Source organism: Etheostoma cragini, chromosome 16, assembly GCF_013103735.1.
Source record: "Etheostoma cragini isolate CJK2018 chromosome 16, CSU_Ecrag_1.0, whole genome shotgun sequence".
Taxonomy (NCBI): domain Eukaryota; kingdom Metazoa; phylum Chordata; class Actinopteri; order Perciformes; family Percidae; genus Etheostoma; species Etheostoma cragini.
This window is the reverse complement of record NC_048422.1, coordinates 14,043,214-14,063,890: the sequence shown is the minus strand read 5'-3', so window position 1 is coordinate 14,063,890 and position 20,677 is coordinate 14,043,214. Positions and strand designations below refer to the sequence as shown.

The following is a 20,677-nucleotide window of genomic DNA, read 5'->3' as shown; positions in this document are numbered from 1 at the left end:
TTTTTTCAGGTGACAGAGAGTAAAGAAAGAGTGGCAAATCACTTAGATGTAGCTCAGTCTACTGTAACCCAACCAGAAAGCCAAATCCTATGATGAAGCCCAGTCCAGCCACACTCTGCTCTATCCCCGGTCCCTAGAAGCACAGAGCTGTCAGGATTCTGGCTGATTAAAAACAAGTGTTGCACCAGCAGTGCTTGTTGGGCAGACTGTAAGCCACACTGTGAATTATAGATAGGCAGGCAGTAGCATCAGTCAGCATGCGGTCTAGACTCTGTTCCTTGTAGAATATTCAAACAAGATGTGCGGCATACCTTGGACTTTCTTTGTGTGCAGCTGTGTGAAAACTCAGGTTATGGGCTGTTCCAATGTTAGCTTTTCAACTGAGATGCATATTTTTGGATGACATAGGGAATGAGGTACTGTGTAGGAGGAGGAGAATATAATATTTTCTTTTCATTTAGGCAGACTTTAAAGCAAACGTGTCAACTAATCTGTGGGCTCTGTGAACCACAACTCTTTTTGGTCATGCTATATAAAGCACACAGTGTACAAATTTTACACTTTTGCAAATCAACATAAAGAAAACATACGATAACTGTGTTTGCTCAATGGTACCTACCCATTGAAGTGCTCCGGCAGCCCCTGGCTCTCCACAAGACCTCGTCTCTGTCCCATGACCACTTCACAAGCATTGGTATTGGAGTAGAGGTTGATAGGTGTGTTATAGACAGAGGGCTGTGGGACATTTGGATTGGAGGAGGGGGCTGTCACTCTGGCTGGAGAGGATGAGTTAGATGAGGAGGAAGAGGCAGACGGGGAGGGGAAGGTGGAGCGACCAGGGCTGGGCCTGGGAAGTGAGTTGGCTGGAGCTGTGTCTGGGGCAGGGACGGTTGACTTCAGCAGAAATGGAGGCTGTGCTGGTTGAGAAGGGGCAGCTGGCTTAAAAGCGGATGATTGTGAGGGAATGGAGGGGGCAGCCGGGGAAGAAGCTGTGACCACACTGCTGCCCCCGCCAAAAGGCCGGGCTGTCTTGTTGTATGCAGGACTGGGCTGACTTGATGGCTTGGTGTATGTGGTGCTTGGGGCAGAGTGAGTGATTGGGACAGGCTTAATGATTTCTTGTGGTTCATCCTGGATAAAAGGTGGAGACACACAGCGTGCACAAACAGCAAATCCACAATCAACTCATGCATATAAACCAGCATTCCAAAAAGCACTGCACAACAATCAGTTTTCACACTTCTGTAATAATGAAAGTCATGCCTGTGCCATACAAGTCTAAGGTGCTATAAAATGTGGCCTCTCGGGTCAGTTATACATGCCAAGCCAATCTGTGGTTTGACATCTCAGAAGGGCACAATAGGCATGCTCTTTAATGCATTTGTATAATATTCATAAACAACATGAAATTCAGCTAAACTTTTCAGTAAAATAAAGTTATGTGAATATTTACTTCATACCTTAGGCAAGCCATCTTTAGGGGCACTGGAGGGTCTGTGAAGACAGAAAGAAAAGCATAAGAACACTGTACACACAATGTTTTTATGATGTATTATCATTTTTGCAATAAAGTTTAATTTTTGTAGATTAATGGACTGGACACGCTAACTGCCGTGAGAGTCAAACTTCAGTTTGTAGGATGGACTGAGAAAGGGTCAGATTATTCTGTGTCCTCTGCTGTGGACTGAATTCAGGGCAACATTTTTGAAATGGTGATATTTAGAGACATCGGACAGTATTTTTCTTGGCCAAACTGGTCTAAGTTGTTGTTATTGTTGTTGTATTCACAATGTTGATTTAATGTTATATCTATTTTATGTTAGAGATACATGTATCTGTAGATACACTTTTATCGTGTGTCAGAGCATCCTTAAAACAGCTCAAAAAATTAGAACTTTTTAAATAAATGAATGCACTGAAGTGTTTCAAGTGATGGACTGATTACCTTTAATAAACAATGTTCAAACTCTCTTTTTTTATTGTTCACTGAAATAAATGGAAACACATGGCAGCCTGGAAAGTGGGAAATGTTCAAATCTGAGCTGCTTTGGAAGATAATTACCAATACTTATGTAATTTGTAGTTAAGGTGCTAAAACATGTAAAACTACCAGTACGTGTAAACACACTTTACTGTGGGGTGTGTGTCCATATGCAGGCCAGTGTCAAAGTTGGCTGTATTTCCGATTTACACTTATGATTGAAGCAGCTGCCCCAGTTTTATCACCTCTGGGAGAGGGGTTGGTCTGTTTATCTGTTCTCTTGAGATGCTCTGGATAAAAAAACAGCAAATCTCCAACAAACCTTTCATTCCCTAACTTTTGTTTAATTCTTAATACTTGCAAGCACTGTTTACCGCAACATCACAATAAAATAAAAACATCCACATAAGGATGTATTGTGTGTTAATAAATATCTTAAGTGCAATGCGTCGTATACCACCTTCATGTCACACAAGGAAAACGTAAGTTCCTGTCAGGTAACTTAAGTGTCTTAACATGATTCCATTGCTAAGGAATTAAAACTCAAATTCAGACAGACGCCTTTGTTAACAATTTCTCCAATATTTGGTCTGGACATGCAGACAATGTGTCCTTCATTGCTCATTAAAAACAAAATGCAAAAAAACAGACAGTGAGACAGCAAGTCAGGTTCCGGACCAGGAGCTAGGGTCTGCCATATTCAGAATATAGTCAACACACTCTCAAGCAATTTCTTTCTGACTGAGCCGAGACGCAACAACTGAGTTTGACATAAGGTTAAAGAGCCCCACCTTCCAACCAGATGTTGATATCATCTGTGCCCATACTTGCATTTAAAGTTTAATTTTAGCAGTGAATATACAGTATGCTTATTTTCCAGTGTACTTGTAATATTGGGATTGCTTATGGAGAAGTAGCAGGCTATGCCAAGGGAAACAGTGAAAGGTCTAAAGATCAAACAGCAAATTCCATTACAAATGTGGACACAGTCTACAATGAGGCAGTGTATGTCTGCCATCGGTGGCCCGGAGAGGGGCAGCTGGGCGGATTCACTCCCTGTCATTCTTTTCCCAGAGAAAACTGAGCAAACACTTGCTAGGGTGGTCCTGCGAACATCTGTTGAGCTCAGCCCCTCTGTGCTGTCCTGCCTATCTGGACCTGCCTTTGTTCTGCTGTGACAAACAGACCAACACTGGGTGGGTGTGTGGTCATATGAGCATCATGTATTTACTTGTAGGCATCCAAGTGTACATGTACATGGTTAATCTCAATGTAAGTGGATCAAGGCACCAACTGGTCTGTTATTCTGACGGAAGGCGTCTTCTTGGCATCATGTCAACTATCTGCATGGTTCTACTTTTCCTTCTGGGGATGGCTTCTGTTTAAGCATTTTGAATGGATTAGCTGCAACATACTGTCTGTGCTTTACTGTTGAACACTCAAACCAATATGTGAAGTTACAAGAAACATGTTACATATTTTAAATATTTGTGCTCATGTAATTTGCAATGAAGTATTATACATGTTTCATGTATTAACTATTGTTGTTCTCAGGGTTATTCAAAAGGCTAGATGCTCATAGAGAAAAGCCATAACTTCAGTGTACATGGGATGCAATTTTGGGAACAATATGGGAATACCTACTAAAACGCATGGAGCATATCATTTCAATTAAGCATAATCAGGGAAGAACATTAAGTAACTTTCTAAATAAATAAAAAGTATGAGAAATATATTTATCTTTTCCTATGTGTTACTACAGCATATTTTCATATATCAAACAGTAGTTTCTCTTGAACATGAAGAAAACAAAATATATATTGTTTTCTTCTGTATTATGATGGATAAGTATTTATGACACAATGTTATATTTAATGGGGTTTCTCTGATGTTAATTAGATATCCATAGATACAAAATATCTGATTTCCTTGTATGTCAAAGTACCACAGTTTGTGCTACTGGATGTGTTCATAAGACAGACACATCCTGCCCCTGTTGAACATACAGTTATGGCTTTGCCAACAGAACTCTTCAGTTGGTTCCTCCTAATCTAATCAGGATGTCTTGTTTTATTAGATTACAGATGCGGATATCTACAAGATTTATTTGTAGACCACATTTAAAGACTATATACGCTAATAAACAAGTTCAGGATATGAATAAACATTATCTTGAAAGCAAAATTGTACTTGGAAGAAGAAAAAAAAAAAAAGGTTGTTGGGTGTGGTTTTCAATCAACACAATTGTCAACTTGGCTCACACACACACACACACACACACACACACACACACACACACACACACACACACACACACACACGAAAAAGAGACTGAGGAGGTTAACTGGAAGAATAGGCCTCAGGGCAAAACAGACTCTCACATTTCCACCCTGCCCGTGTCTCTTTGAGGGCCAAGAGAAACAGTCTGGTGTGTGGCATTTGACTGAATGATGGAGAGGCTAATAGTCAAGGCTTTCTCATCACACAGTCGTCTTACCAGCTGAAAGACTCACGTATGCATTTTTTTTACCTTTGGAGGGAAAACTGCTCAAATAAGAGCAGGCTTCAAATTTCCCGAGTTGTTTTTTCTTGACTTTCACACAGAGTTTATTTTGTAAAAGTTCCACAGAAACATCTTTAATGAGCTTCTGACCTCAAGCATCTGTCACCGTCTTTTGCTTTGATATCTAGAAACAGTTCTGTTCACTCATCATATTACGTAAAGCAGCCTGGGCGTTAGTACAAATATCATATGATGGAGGGTGGAGACAAGTCAAATTCAAATGCTATTAATGTCATGAGGAGAAAAGATTATTCCAAAAACTTGTTGAACAGGACCTGCCCTATTATATTTAACTTGTGTGATAAATGTTAAAACTCTTTTGGAGACCTGGCGAACAATATGTTTCCTCAGATTTACCGCTGCGTGAAAACTTTAGCCAAAGCATTGAGAAGAAGGAAAACAAGGTGAAAAAAAACATAGGAAAGCAAAACAAAAACTCCATCAGAGGGATGTAAAACTAATATATTTCTGTTTTTCTGTGCAGCCAGCCTATCCGCTTAGTGACAAAACTCACAGCTTGAGCCTGACACATGGTCTTTCCTGTCTTTCCATGCTCCCCCTCTTCTCACTGCTCCCTCATATTATACCAAGAACAAGCTTCCCACCGGAGGGAATGATGTTCTTTAAAGTAGAGCCCATGAGGATGATTGATGCTTTTCAAAGACAGGGGCAAAGATATACAACTTTGACAGTGCTAACAATAACAGAATTGTGATTGCTATTTCCAGAGCATATTAGCTTGTAACAGGAAAGCCTTTTGCTGCTGTCAGTTGCCTGGATACTTGCTTGTGTCTGTACACGTGTCAATTAGAAACCCAATGCACTTGTCCATGTCCGCATGCAGTCACATGCATCATAGTGACAGAGGGCATTCATATTATTCAATTATTTCCATGTGCCCTGCCATGCCCATATGTGAGCTTCTACTGGCATGCAAATAGTGGAATCAAAGTTAACGAGAGAATTAGAGAGAAGCTATTTCAATTTGCAGTTTATGCATTTAGTTATCAAACCTGTATCAAGACAGGATCGATGAATAAAGCAAGTAGGGAAATGATGAGTTCTCATGAGGTAATATCTCTGGATGCAGCAAAGCACAACAGAATAAACTGCACTTCTAGTTAATATTTGTATATTATGAATGCACGACGGGTCCAAGCAATACATTAACAAGCCCTGATCCTTTATTACTTTTCTTCCGACCACGACACCACATCTGGCTAAGGCAGCCAGGAGTCAGTGGGGGCTCTAGGCTATATTGGATTGTCCTCTACATCACCCTGTTATAACCATTCCATAGGACAAGGTTGCAGTTTTGGTAAATCTTAAGTTAGAAGAAAAGAAGTTATGTAAAAAGAAAGGTGTAGAAAAAGTAAGAGGATATCTCAAAAAGTATAAGTGTGGTATGTTGTTGTATTTGATTCCCACCTTTCAACTAGTGAATATGAATTCTAGTGAATGAACATTGAGTTATTAATTTTTTCTGTCAGGCAGCATTTCATCTAATAGATTTGTACTACATTTAACATACTTAACATTTTCCAAAAGCTTCACGCTGTCCTATTTCCCCAGAAACAGCATGCACTGAAGCACACAAAGTGAAGCTGACACAAATTCCTGTGTAAAATATCAAAAGGTGGTGGGATCGCAGAGCTAGCAGTGTTAATATGTATGATCGTTGAGGTTTTGGAAACAGCCAGCCACAACCTCTTGGGAGTGGGGTTTCATTGTGCTGTGTTGCATATTTCAATGAAAATAAATAAACATCAATTATCATACTTTCATAAGGCTACTTCCCAAAGTCACCTGTGGTAACTTGTCAGCTGCTCAGCAACACGATTTCCATGATAGTAGAACAAAATGTACCCATAAAATGAAGAGGTCATATCAAATGTGAGTTCATGTCAAAAGATGAAAGACTGGAAAACATGATTTGATAAAAAAGCTTGTGACTGTATTGACCTACATGGAGCATGTTGTACTGCGGTAAATCTTATGTGTAACATGTAGGACTATGTGTGATGGTCATTTCTGAAGTGGAACTCTCTCCCAAACCAAAACGTTTCTGTTCATGAATACTACTATATTAGCCAAAGTTGGCGAGTGCTGTCAGATGTTGTTTTGACACGTTTCCCTGAGACCACAGTGTTGGAAAGGAAAACTTGGTTTCTCCCTCGTTCACAAAATACATAACAGCTATGTGCACATTCAGACTCATCTTGACAGTTGATGACAGTATGAGGAAAGTACTTCCAAAACCCAAATCCATTTCCTCTCTAAAAACATGTTTCCCCTCACCTAGCAACAACAAAATAATAACTTATAACAAATTGGCATTAATGACCGTGAGTGTCTTTTTGGCTTGACAACATATGGAAAGACTGCATGGTTTGCAATAGCAAACATAGCATTTATTTGTATATTACAACTTGGAAACATGATGTGTGACTGTGGTATAACCACTTCTATTTAATGTACACTATTTACTGTACAACTGTATGTGTTATCTCTTTCAGACTACTTTGATAGACAATATTGTCTAGCCCTAGATAGTGAAATCAATGCATAGAGCTGAGCATTTTAGTGTGAAAATGGTATGATAACCTTGCAAGGACTGCTATGAATGTACTATTATTTAAATGTCTGGGCAAAAAAAAAAATGTTTTTCACTGAGCACAATGTATTTTATTTTGAAACACACAGCACACTGGAGAGAGATGGAGAGAGACTTTCTGTCCTTGCAGACTCGTAAAAAAAAAGCTCATACAGAGGAATGGTATAATTTTTTGTAGTTTTGAAACCGTGACCTTTTCAAACCGCAGTATACCTTAAATTGGTAACTGGCCGATGCCTAATAGAGGTTACAGTATATACATGTTTCGTTTAAGAACTTTTTAAATAAATACAATACAATTGTGAATACATGTAAGGCTGTACAATGTTTTTCTACACACCTGCATCATGTAAGTTTGGATGCAAGGCGTCATTCAAGGGAACCACCCAAAGAATGTGAACTATGACAAAGTGACATAATGGTTCAGAACTGTTGTCACATTAATCATCTCTAAGCACTCTTTGAATGCTATTATGGTAAGAAAAGTTGTACCAGTGATCATTAAAAGCATAAATCAAATGTGAAAACATGGATGGAGAAAGTGGTCCATGTCAGAGATAATTATTTTAGGTAAATAGTGTTCTTACGGTGCCACATATATTATACGGAGCTTTGTAACTTTAGGGGACAACAGCATAGCAGTCAGTGTGACAGTCTAATCCCACTTCCTTTGATGTTCATTGCACAAATAAAATACATTTCATTCTCAATTCCCAATTAAAAAGTAGCCATTTTTAAGCAATTTTGATAAAAAAACATTGTATTCATGTACTGTATATTAAATACACAGTAAAGTGGTATTAATATTGTTTTTTCTGTGTCACGGAATAAGGACATGCAATACCAACAGCATGCAAACCATCCTCGGAAAAATGGCGCCAGAATGAGGCAAACCATCATGTATCATTTGTAACGAGGAAACCTTTGTTGTTGAGTGGGTGATTTTAAGTCCTGTGAGACCAGAATGTTTGATGTTTCATTGTGCAGCCATTGCCCACAGTAGATTACATGCAGCTGTGGGACAGGGCTATTTTAGGACTATTTTCCCAAGATTAAAACACAGAATCTCCTTTCTCCTTTGATGTGGTGTGGAAATGACAGGACATGCAAACCAGGGTTTAAGTTTTTCTGTCAACATGTTTTACAGCTTGGAGAGTGTGCGTGCTTTGCCTCCATTTGTTTGTGTCTCACACTAAAGTTCTTCTTCTTTATGCTTGGCTTCAGGAAATGTCAGTGTTTGGTTCAAATTCATTAAGAGGGATCACTCTTTTTTATTTTTATTTCATCTTCAAGAAAAAATAAATGGACAGCTATTCCATGTAGCAAGTTCTGAGCTAAGTGGACTGCTCTTTGACTTGCATTGCTGCCTGTGAAAAAAACCTTTTACGATTAAGCTATTTCTTCTTCTACAAAACTAACTCAAGGCATCCAAGGAGTGAAATAGAATAGTCTGTATATAGACTATAAAAAGTAGTTTGGACAGAAACTTTTCCTTGGTGGACAAATTTAACGACAACCTCAGTGTATTCCCTGTTTTCTTTTCATTGAGGCATATATTACAGCTTTACAGAGCGCTATATTAAAGGGGCTTTCATTTGAAGTGCTCCTGGTACTGCACTATAGCTTTAATATACTCAAGGGGCCCAGAATACCAGGATCTTCCTTTTGTCTAATGGGAGAAGCGGAGCAGCAGTTGATAAACTCAGCATGATCAAACCAAAACTGATCTTGACAGATTCTGTGCCATACACTACACAGCCAGCAAGAGCATGTGTAAACCATTAATTAATAACCTCTCTCTGTGGATCTTTTTTAATATAGTCTGAAATGTCATGCTAAACTATAAACTTTACAATTGCTAGATCTTAAAATGAACTTTTCAAGACACAAGGGAATCAATATAAATCCATCATTATGCTTGCTAGCCAATGGTCTAATTATAATGCTGATGACAAGATAACTTTAGAAAAGATAAACTTAGATTTAAATTGAGTTTTTTTAACATTCCCAAACTATAGCATTTGCTGTGGCTGAAACACTGAGCGGTTTTAAATTAGCACAACAGGAGTTCATCTGTTTTAAATAATACAATATACACACAAATAAACCTTAAATTAAATATCTTTCTTTCTGTTCACTGTACAGTGAAAAGCAGCTTCAAATACATATATCTGTACAAGCTCTTTAAACAGGCTTAAATACACACTGGTAGGCAAAAACCACAAAGTATGCATTCCATTGCTGAGCGAGGAAATCCATAGATTATGTTGTAGAAAGTGTGTGCTCATGTGTGCAACTGTTACCTTCGTAGAGTGAGGCTGAGATTGCCTGTGCAGGCCTTAATCTTGTTCTGTGCCTCTAGGTGATTCATGTTGTCTGTGGAAATGCCATTAATGGACAGAATGATGTCTCCAATATTCATCTTGGCTTTGGCTGCCTTGCCATCATCGGTCAGCTGCAATGACACACAACAGAACCTTAATTAAAAGACAAGCTCATCATTGACATATTTGCACCAAATAAAGAGTATTCACTAAGCGATTATTTACATCAACTCCTCTTCTTGTTCATTATTTAAGCTTGTGCTGTGTTGATATTTGGAACTTTAGGGTTTGAATGTGCAGTTTAGTAAAATGAATTAGAGAAAAATATTTAACAAGTGTATGCGTATTGTGAGGATTTATTTCATGTCATCACTAAGCATTGGGCTCTCCTTTCTGTTTCCTATCTTATGTAACTGTTGTCTGATTTTAGGCATTTTATTCTTAACACCACAACATGCATGGGACAAGATTCCACATTCCAAAACAAGTTGCAATGCTGACTTAAATAACCACCAAAATGGTTTGAGTATGCATTATATATTTCACTTACATATACTTGGTCACTTAAGGACATTTAGAGGCTTAAAAGCACTCCAAGGTTTTCTTTGCTGTGTTCTTCATCTGTTAATGTGGTGCTGAAAGGGGCTAGTACAAAGGTTGTTTGGTCTAAAGCAGGTTTTCCTTTGGGAGCTAAGTGTATTTGGCTCCTTTAAGCCTTTGTACATGCTGTGTAAAACTGGTATTTCAAGAATTTAAATTAAACAGCAACTAGAGTTTTTTTCTAAAACAAATGAAAAAAAGTTTGGAAAAGCTGAATGCTTTTATCATAGAAAATATAAAAAGTCTCCCCATTTTGAGAGGTAGAATCATTCAATACTTCCAAGTATGGTAGCAAGGGTTTAAAAGCTTAAAGCTCTACAGCTGTCTGTCTACCAGGAAGTAGTGTAAGGTATGGTTGAGGTTTATCACTGTACTATCCCTTTTCCAACACACTGACACTCACATTTAACACACAGGAAGTAACGTAAGAAAACAATGACAAAGGGATGACTCTTTACCAGGTGTGGTGAGCAACCAGTGATTACATAAGGCTTTGCACACCTCAACCATCACTCAACCGCTCATAACCTGTGCAATCATGCAGGAACAAAAAAGAATTCTGTGTACTTATTATGTCATGCTGCCTTTGTTAGGATCATGTCTTTGTGTCAACTGATCTCAGTGAACACGGTTTAACTAGACTAATTCACTCACCCATAACATGTGTTTATGTGCATGTTAAGTGCTATTGACAAAAGATATTCTATATTCTTTTCCATCTTCTTCTATCCATGCCTGAAGCTTCAAACACCTAAAATAGTGACATGGGAAGCCCACACCCACACCCACACAAACACCCACCCCCCTCAGGTGAGATCTGTGAATGTGTTGAGCAACAGATGAGTATAATGAAAACAGCGTGAAGAATGATGGGAGGAAAGTGATTTTAACTGTCAACTCTAGGAAGTGTTGAATATGGAATTGGAAATTGAATGGCAGGAAGTAGTGAAATGTTCCCCCACTGCCATCTACAATACATTTAAATGAGCAAATATAATTTATTGCATGAAAAAGACCTTCCACTTTTTTAAACACATTTGAGAGTAGCTATTCATATGAACAAGTCATGATTTAGGCAGGGAACACAAACACAAGATATTTCCTTTCCCCACTGCTCAAGAATGCATTCAGGTTAGGTATCTCTAAAAAGACTTCCCCTTTGGTTTAAAAAAGAAGCCAATGAGACGTAAAGAATGTGCCATTGTGTTACCCTCATAATGACATTGGGGAAAAGAGTAGGAGGGAGGTAGACCAAGAATGAGGAAGTGACAGTGACCCAACACATTTACTCTGGAGCCTTGCTTTCCTCGTGTCATTATCAAGTAGATCAGTAGAGGGAAGCGTAGAATGCATAGCTGAGGCTGATGTATGCATACCAACATCCTGGAAACCTATAGTGCAGCCACATGCCAAGAGTTACTCACAAAGGGCAGTGTCCTCACTACGCAGGCATGAACACAGCTTCAACTGACTCGCTCAGCGTCCTGCATAGACACACCTGCCACATGAGTCTGTTCTGACTCATTTGCTTTCAATAAAATAACTCATTGCTTTTCAAATGCAGAAGCCAATAAAGAGAGTGTAAGCACTCTTCAGAGATAACTGGCATGTGCTGCTGGCTCTGTCTTATTCTCCTAGACAGGCAGGGGGGAAAAACTGCTGGATTGTTGATAAACACGTCCCAGAGACATGGATTCTTCTCTCTTGCAATCACGTCACGTCTCCCTCTCATTGTGTGTTTGTTAAAGAGGAAGAGAGAGAGGGAAAAGGCGATCTGAAGTTCTTTCCTTGTATGGATGTGAGAAAAGACAATACTATACAGCTCTATATATGGAAATTCCTCAAACACTAGTTCAAGACATGAAGAGAGGAGTAGACTCTAGTAACATTCTTTTAACATTCTCATAAAAATATGTGTTTTATATGTGGCCCACAATGTTTAATGCTTCAGTCTGTGGTGAACAGAGAGCACTTTATAAATCCCACATTTTTTTAAACACCGTCTTTCTGACATGGATACAAAGCAAATAGAGGTTACAGTAGGAATCCCTGGCATCCGCAGTCTATAAATATAAATCAAGGTCTGAAGCACTCGTGACGGAGAGCAGATAATTATTGAACTGGAACTTAGGCTGTGCTACTCCAACTCTCTGAAAAGAACAGGATGTTTTAGCAACATGATTTAACCAAATACTGTCAACCCCATCAAATTATGTAATTTGTGTGCTTAATCCAAATTTGTGAAAAAACACAAATTACTATTTTGAATATTGCTCGGTCAAATAGAAAAAGTCCAGAGAGGCCATTTCACACAAAATATTTTAATTTAAAGACTAAAAAGGCTACTAGCTAGGGCTTTATGTTAGTTTGGCAGAGAAGAAGGATGTTTCTAAATGAATGAAGTCTACTTCCAACTGCGCTTACATGAATGGGATTCCAGCCACATAATGGTGCTGCTGTGGCCTTCTCCACACTGCTGATTTTACTGCTGTGCAGTTACAAGTAATGGCTAGTTCTTCCAAACTACACATGAAAGTTCCTCCACTCCTACAAATGCAGCTTCAAAACAGCATATTGCACAATACTTGGCACCTTTATCTGAAGGCTTACAGCAAATCCTAAAGTACACTGAAGATTACCATATTACTAGCTGAAAAGCCATTGATGTATTCCTAGTATAAAATATATTTGTTGAAGAACTTCATCTTTTGTCGATTATTTTGTCAACTAATTACAAAAACACAAGAAGTGGAGCAGAAGCCTAGAAAGATTAACAGTTCATTGTTTCCATCTGTCATACCACCATAATCAAAATCAGAAATAAAAGCAAATAAGACAAAAAAAAGTTAATTCCAAAAAGATTAAGATGTTACCTCAATAATCAACTTATCCTTACTAAGTCAATAAATTAATGAAAAAATATAACTTAAGAGTTATAATTTGCTAAACACAGATAGACTGTTAGGAGAGAAAGCAGCTTTGTAAAGTAGTTGATAGATTCTCATTTTATAACCTTCAGTGTTTCTCCAGAGATATTCTCTTTTAGTGGCTGCTGCCAAAACAAAACAAAAAAACACTGGAATTCTTCACTAGACAGATCAATTCTGTACTTTTAAAACCACTGATTTACTGTTGCATCAAACCTGTTAAATTTCACACAAAAACTCTTTATGGGAGAAGAAGACCAAACACACTTAGGACAACACTTCGGCACTAGTGGGAAATTAATCATCTCCCATGCTGGTTTAACTTCCTGCCTTCAGTGAAATTATGGGGTAAGGAAGAGGACTGTGGTCATTTCACTTTGGAGAAGTCATGTTACAGGAAGTGTCTTGTGGTGAAGGCTGGAGCCCTGTGAGAGGCATGTCATGTCTGCGTAGGGTAGACTAAGGCAGAGAACCTTATATGGAGAAGGACTTGGGCCCACCATTATTTCGTTACAAGTGAACAAGGCTAACGCAGATTGACTCATAGGCAGGACTGCACCATTTCAACCTGTAAAGCTCATCAAAAAGAAATCGTTTACGCTGCAGAATCTCTGGGATGAATCTGTGAGCATAACAGAGCACACAGCAACCTGCTGGGATAGCAAAGGCAGAAGCCATAAAGTACAGTTTACTGTCAAGAGAAGTCTTGTCTTTAATGCTTGCAACTGTAACACATAGCGCAAACTGTTTAAAATAAGGAAGAGGGATGAGAAGTAGGTTCAATACAACAGTTGGGACGGCACCAATAGCAAGTACTCCAAGCCAAACGTCGCAATTAAGGCCACTTGAACAGAGGTAAACCCCTGGTTGTCATGGTTTGACCCCAGTCTTTTACTACATCAGTCAGGCTGCTGGAAAACACAAGATGCCTAGTGAACCTATGTACGAGCTCTTGGTCAAATTGTCATGACAACGCAAACAAAACAACACAAAGCTGTATCAGCCCCTCACTGAATACAAAATGCTCTTCAGTCAGGTCAGAAACAAACCAGGCTGACAAGTGCTGCTGAGGCAGATGATATGGAAAGGCTTATAGTCATGGCAGCGCTTGAGCCAGGTGCAGGTTTCCACCTCCATCCTTATGTATTCATCTCTCCTGTGGGGTTTAAATTGGGCTTTTTTTAGTTTCAGCCTAATGGCATTATGATTGTTGAGTTGTAAAATGTTCAGGGTGTTAAATGTATTAATGACTAGACTGACACAAACAGAATACTACAACCGTATTAGCAGAATATACAGTCGCTCTGCAAGTTAGTATCTAAGACAACACAGGCTCATCAATAGAACAATAACTTACCACTGGAATCCTAACACATATTTTGCTTGACTACACAAGATTATTTTTTCTTTTAGTGACTGGAAAATGTTAAATGGATTGCATTTATATTGCAACTTAATCCCGGAAGATTGTAACATTGGATGCTTGTTATCAAGCATGAGTGACTATCATTGTTGATGATGTCTTCATTCCAACTGACGCAGCAATAAACATAGGTTGTAGTCCAAACTGCAGCAATGAAGACAGCTCATGTGCAGTGGCCTATTGTGTCAATGAATTCACAGACTATGGGCTCATCTGTATGTCTTCTCAAACTGAGAAAAAGTGGATTTTCCCTTAAATATCTTTCATCAAAACAAAAGAAAATAGTGTGAGTGACCAAAATCAAAAAAGAGACAGCTTGGTTATTCTTTATAGCTCTGCCATATAGTATTATGGAGATTGAAACCAGATGCCCTATATACAACTCTAGACAGACACCATGGAGATCATACTGGGATCAAACACACACTGCAGATAACTGTTTTCTACTAAACCCAGTGGTAACCTGAACACATCTTCAGGACCCTGAATAGACCCATAGATTATAAAATATGCCTTGTGAAGCGTATATTCACAAGGGTATGACATACCAGACAGACATAACTGGTTTCTATTAAATTTCAGTTTCCATTTAAAAATGCTAAAGCTATTTTAATTCAAGAGTCAGATAAATACAGACAAACAGCTATGCTTTCTCAATAGTTTCCTGGAATTCCAGGGGATTTTTTAAATGCTTGATTTTATTTTTTCTGGACTGGACCTCAACCAAAGTTATGGCTCAATGTGAGACACACTTCTTTTTGTATTACTTGTAAATCACTGACAAAAGGCAGGGATTTGCACAGTGACAGGCACATTAGCACTGATGGCATTATACAATATCTTCTGAATGCTTATATTTTAGGTGGGAAATAATAATTATTTCATTCTCAATTTAAAACTGTTAGGTAGCTGAACGTCCCTGGAGGTTATCCTCACTCTTGGCTCTACAAATCTAGCTTGGTTGCACGTGTGTGCAGACTGTGCGCTACTTGTGTGCAAAGAGGAAATTAAAGTGCCGGTTTGCTAAGCCTTCCAAGTTCAGCACCTCCGTGATGTAAAGCAAGTAGTGAATGACAAAGGATGTTTGCAGTTGGATCAAAAAGTGCAGTAAAGGGTGTTTCAAAGTTTCAATTAATGCTTGCAAAAGGACAACAGATGTCTCCGTTTCTCATTGAAAACTCACAAAGCATATCTCATGAAGGTTCTGGTCCACTTTGCTCTAATAAATGACTCAAGATATGATTATATCTCATATCCCTAGTGCTGATTTTGGTTACCCAGATACACTACATCATCCCAATCCTCTTCTCTGAGAGTGAACGTACCCTCACCATATTAACACATGATAGTGGTGCTTGAAAAACAACAAATCTGGAAGCTCAGAGTCTACAGCAAACACAGAGCTAAAATTAGATTTTAGATTATAACATATGATAATGTACACTCTAAGTATCACATGCCACTAAAACAACAATCACAAGGACACAAACAACAAGAGGGGGAAGTGAGGGGTCAATGGGAAAACAGACAAACACAAAGAGGACATTTTTGTTGTGCTGAACCCCAACTGACCTACAATAACCAGACATTTGGGTGGGGTAGAGTTACTGTTTCTTACATATTACTTCAGCTCTGATCAACTTTTCTTACATAACGTATTTTTTAAATAAAATCTTCATCTAGTGAATTTAAGACCAAATTGATAAACTCAATTTTTCCTAAGCAATGCAAACCTACGATAATTTTGAGTGGTAAGTTGTTCCCAGGTGGAAGCCTGTCCAAAAAAATGCCTTAAAAGGAGTTGAATAGCAACAGATGCTGATGACGAAAAGAGTCTGGTGGAACAGAAACATTGACACCTGCACACATGATGTGCATAACTGGCCCCTTCCTCCTTAAAGTCATCCTTACATTATTGGGTGTGTTTTTTTTTGTTTTGTTTTTTGCGGGGGGGGGCATTTTAGGTCTTTATTTTGACAGCTGAAAACATGAACTCAGCTACCCAGGCGTCCAAGTTGTTTTGGTTTTAGCAAACATCCCAAATCAATACCACATACAACATTTAACTTATGGCATGTGCTCCATCTCATACTTTGATTTAGTGTTATTACTAGGCCAATGCCAAATATTCCTTTAAAAAAGCCTTCCAGACAACAGGCCGTGGTTGTCTTTCAAGCAACCAGCCTTTTATGCTGTCCTATATGTAATCTTTGGATCAGTTACATATGGTAAGCACATGTAAAGTCATTACATCATTATTCCATAGCAATCACATCTAAGATAGATGATGCAAAGTCAATCTATTTAACATTGTGGGTCTGTTAAGTACTTTAAAGTAAGGCTGTGATCTATAAAATGTTGTTGTTACTGAGCTAATAAGGCAACTGAAGTGAAGGTTAAACTGTTGGCAGATGCTTTCAGATATGTACCTTGTACTAAACCCTTTGTAAATACTGTTACTCATTTAACTTATATAAAGTAATCATTACAGTTTACTGATGGATCTGACATCTACCTGATTTAATGAAAAGGATGTATTATAATGGAAATATAAACTTTTCATCTTTACAACAACGTAAAGAGTAAATGTCCAGCGTGTGTTATGTTTGCTGTGCCTTATCTGACATAAGGATTTGGAAGATAAATAGACTAAAGGGGAACTTATTCCAGGCGCCTGGACAATAACAAGAAATCTGAGCCACGTATGGTGCCATTCACAGTCACTAACCAACAATGTGATGAAATGAAAAGCTGTGAGAGTCGTATTCTGTGGCTCAACTGTAATGCGGCCTGCTCCAGACCACTGATGACTCAACACAGGACTGCTGGTGGACACAAATCTTTAGAGTAGCTTGCACGCTACAATAACCCACAAAACAAAAGAAGAAATAATCCCAACTACCACATTCCATGCACTAGTAATTTTAACAGATTCAAGGCTTCTGTCAGACTTTTCTTTTGAAACATTTCCCAACTCACCTGTCTCTTTTTATTCCAAAATCTCTAGTAAAACATGACATGGCACATATCACAGCCAGGGATCAGTTGCCGATCTGCTTTTCATTTTCACTGTGGTTGTAGGGTTTGTATTTTACAGTGGAGCATACTATATCTACTGAAAAACCATTGTCATCAATTCACAAGTCTTATTTCTACTGAAGACAAGTACATCTTCAATTATAATTGGTAAAAACTCTGTGTAAAAGTAGGGTCAGTGCACTCATGATAATGTAAAGTAAAACTACATTGAATAAATCGATGGGTATTTTGAGCAGATGTTGGTCTTGCATTTTTTTAAACAGACAATGGCAAAATTGAAAGTCAAAAAGAGGCACAATTTAATGCTGATTTTATTGCCCTCTTTCTCTCTGGAAAGGCTAGGCGCTTTGGTATCTTTAAATACTGTATACAATGTGATCCAACAACTAACCAGGTCACAAGTGTGGTTTTGCTTATTTGTGTACTGTTTTTGAGATATAATGACAAGATTTCTACTGACAGCTACATGCCATTATGAAAACTTAAAGTCAATCATTCCATTATTATCATATAAATCTGAGCAGCTATGCAGCCCTTCTGTTATGTTTGTGTTTTCAGTTGAAAAGAAGTAATGTCTCTCCATGTCAAACCTTTAAACTTTTGTAACTTGGCCATGCCAACAATAAATAAAGTTACTGACCTCGGTCATAACACAGTGATTACAATCACATAACAGGAAGCAGCATGAACTGAATAACACTGCTCATTCTGCAGCAGCCAGAGTTGTTGACAAAGCACAGACTTCCTTGATAGAAGAGACAAACTGCCTACCTTCAATCCCATTTGACAAGAAACACTGTTACTATAATTGAGATACTTTAGAGACCAGTGGAATGAAAGAGACTGCTACTTGACTATTAGTAATCTGCACTGCAGCCTTTTTTTAAATTTGTGAAACAAGCATAAAAGGCCCTTACACCATGAATATAAACCGTTTGACTGTATAAGCTGAAGCTGGAACTGTCTTATAAACAGGCATGTTTTTCAATCAGTGGGTCCTCCAGTCCAGCAGTTATCTCAGCAGAGGGCTCAACAGGACCTGGTTAGCCAGAGCAAAATCCCAGTTTGAATTGTTTAAGGACAGGTTACGATGCTTCCATTGCAGACCCAGTATAAATAATCTCCAGTGCCTTTTATCAGGACTAATGCACCATCCCTAATCTGAATGACTATAATGACAGCAACCGTTAACAGCTACAGTGTATACTTTTTCTTCCAAATACATTTATGAAAGGTCGAGAAATTTAAGGGAGTTTTTTTGAACTGACCAATATTGTGGTTGCGGTTCAGAAATGTAACCATGTGATAACAATAGTCATAGCCTTGACGGGTGGTAGGGCATGACTGTGGAGATTGAGTGAAAGAGGTCATAAACTGTTGGAGAAGGTGTCTAAATGCAGCAATGATTGTTACACAGGAGATGGATGGCACACGTACTTTCATCACTTTCAGGTCATAGTGAGCATTAACAGCATTCCTCAGAGGTGACTGTCATGGAGTAAAGGGTAGTGTATGTGTGTGTGTGTTTCACTCACCCGTGAGATGGTGAGGGGCAGACAGAAGTCCTTCCCCCCCTGCAGTCTGAAGCCCCAGGGGGCAGGGCCAGCCAGGGAGACGCTGTAGCTGCTGCTCATGATTAACCTAGAGACAGAAGAAAATATATTTTACAATAGATTGTGTTTTAGCCCATATTAAGGTGGGATGAAATCCACCAAGAGACATACTCACACACTGCCGTATGTGTCACAAAACACTAGAGAGAATACAAAAGGAGAGAAAGAGAATACCAGGCAAAAGAGGATGTAAACAAACAGCCTATGGTGTAATTTATAACTGTCGTGCAGCCAACAACTGGCCTTTGGAAAAGATGACTATTTTCAAGTTGAGCACTATAAACCACATATTCTGCTAAACCCCAAACAGAAGCACCCCTTTGATGAGTCTAGATTAAAGGTCTGCCATTGCTTGTTTTCCACCACTGTGTTATAGGAAATCTTATGAAACACAGTAAATATTTTACATTCTTTGGTAAATTGTAAACTGCAGGCCTCTTCTGGCTGCTGTCTGGTATTATAGCTATCTTAAACTTTATCACATTGTATCAATCTTAATTCTTAAAAGTGGTCTCTAGGCAATGCAATTTACAATGGGGGTAATAGTGAGCATGTAATGTATCATATATACTTTATCCATCAAGTGCTAGTGCACAGGTATACTGGACTGGGAAACAATAGAGTAAGAGATAACATATAAAGACGTGTGCATTACAGGATTTTTATTTGCAACCGGAAGTTAAAGAGCTACCCAATGAGTGTTCAAATGCTTTGATGCACAACTCAGAATGGATTACTTCAGTATATATACATACATACATACATACATACATACACACATATATATATATATATATATATATATATATATATATAAATACACACACATACTGTTAAATAAAAGCGTAAAAAAGCAACAAAAGTATTCATATATTTTCAATAAATGAAAAAAAACAAGCATTTAAGGCTGTTGATGCATCCTCCAGGAAAATCGGGCTTGCCCCAATAGTTAAAAAAGAAAGAAGGAAAAATCAGGGATATTTATAGCACGTAAACACTGACTATCCTTTGTTTACCTTAAAAGAATCTCAGATCAGAAGGACTGCATCTGCACTTTGGACCTATGATCACAGTGTTCATTATCTAAACCGCCGCTTGTGAAATACATTCTGACAAATGTATCCAGACAAGGACCAACTATATTAAAAAATAAACTTATATTATGGAGATATTCTATGTCGGCCTGCCCTCACAATACATAGGAGGTTAGGAAATCAAACCAGAGTCAAGTGAAGCATTTTATAAATTAGGCATTAGAAGGAAAAGGCATCATATCTCTGGTATTTATCTTCCCAGTAGTGGTCTAGTTAACAGTCCTGTGCCTATATTATCCTTTGCACTCATTCCAGGGGTTGAGAATGGTGATTGAGTTAGCATTGGCTATTTTTTAGGCAACTGTGGTGCTGCAGAGCCTTCATAGGGTCAGAGTAACCCTAACCCTTAAGGCAAGACACACCCTGGATGGTGGGAGACCAGATGGAGCTCCGCTGCCAACCCAAAAATCATTGGAGAGCAGGTTTGCCTTGCATTTAGACATCTCAATGGCTAAATGCACCATCAACTACATTACCACATGGATGGATACAAATACCA

General features: G+C 38.5%; 1 protein-coding gene across 7 annotated transcripts in view; it reads right to left on the bottom strand.

Annotated features, from left to right (window-relative positions):
• The window catches only part of pdlim5b (PDZ and LIM domain 5b), a 36,531-nt gene that overhangs the window by 11,095 nt on the left and 4,759 nt on the right, over positions 1 to 20,677 (bottom strand). For 3 of the 7 annotated variants that reach the window (XM_034896924.1, XM_034896927.1, XM_034896928.1), the window contains exons 2-4: positions 19,007 to 19,112; positions 9,462 to 9,613; positions 1,461 to 1,494 (exon numbers count right to left, since the gene is read on the bottom strand). In XM_034896924.1, the coding sequence (XP_034752815.1) occupies positions 1,461 to 1,494; positions 9,462 to 9,613; positions 19,007 to 19,112 (292 nt within the window). Of the gene's footprint in view, positions 1 to 619; positions 1,132 to 1,460; positions 1,495 to 9,461; positions 9,614 to 19,006; positions 19,113 to 20,677 lie in introns of all 7 variants that reach the window. The other 4 variants (XM_034896921.1, XM_034896922.1, XM_034896923.1 and 1 more) reach the window with 2 other exon arrangements.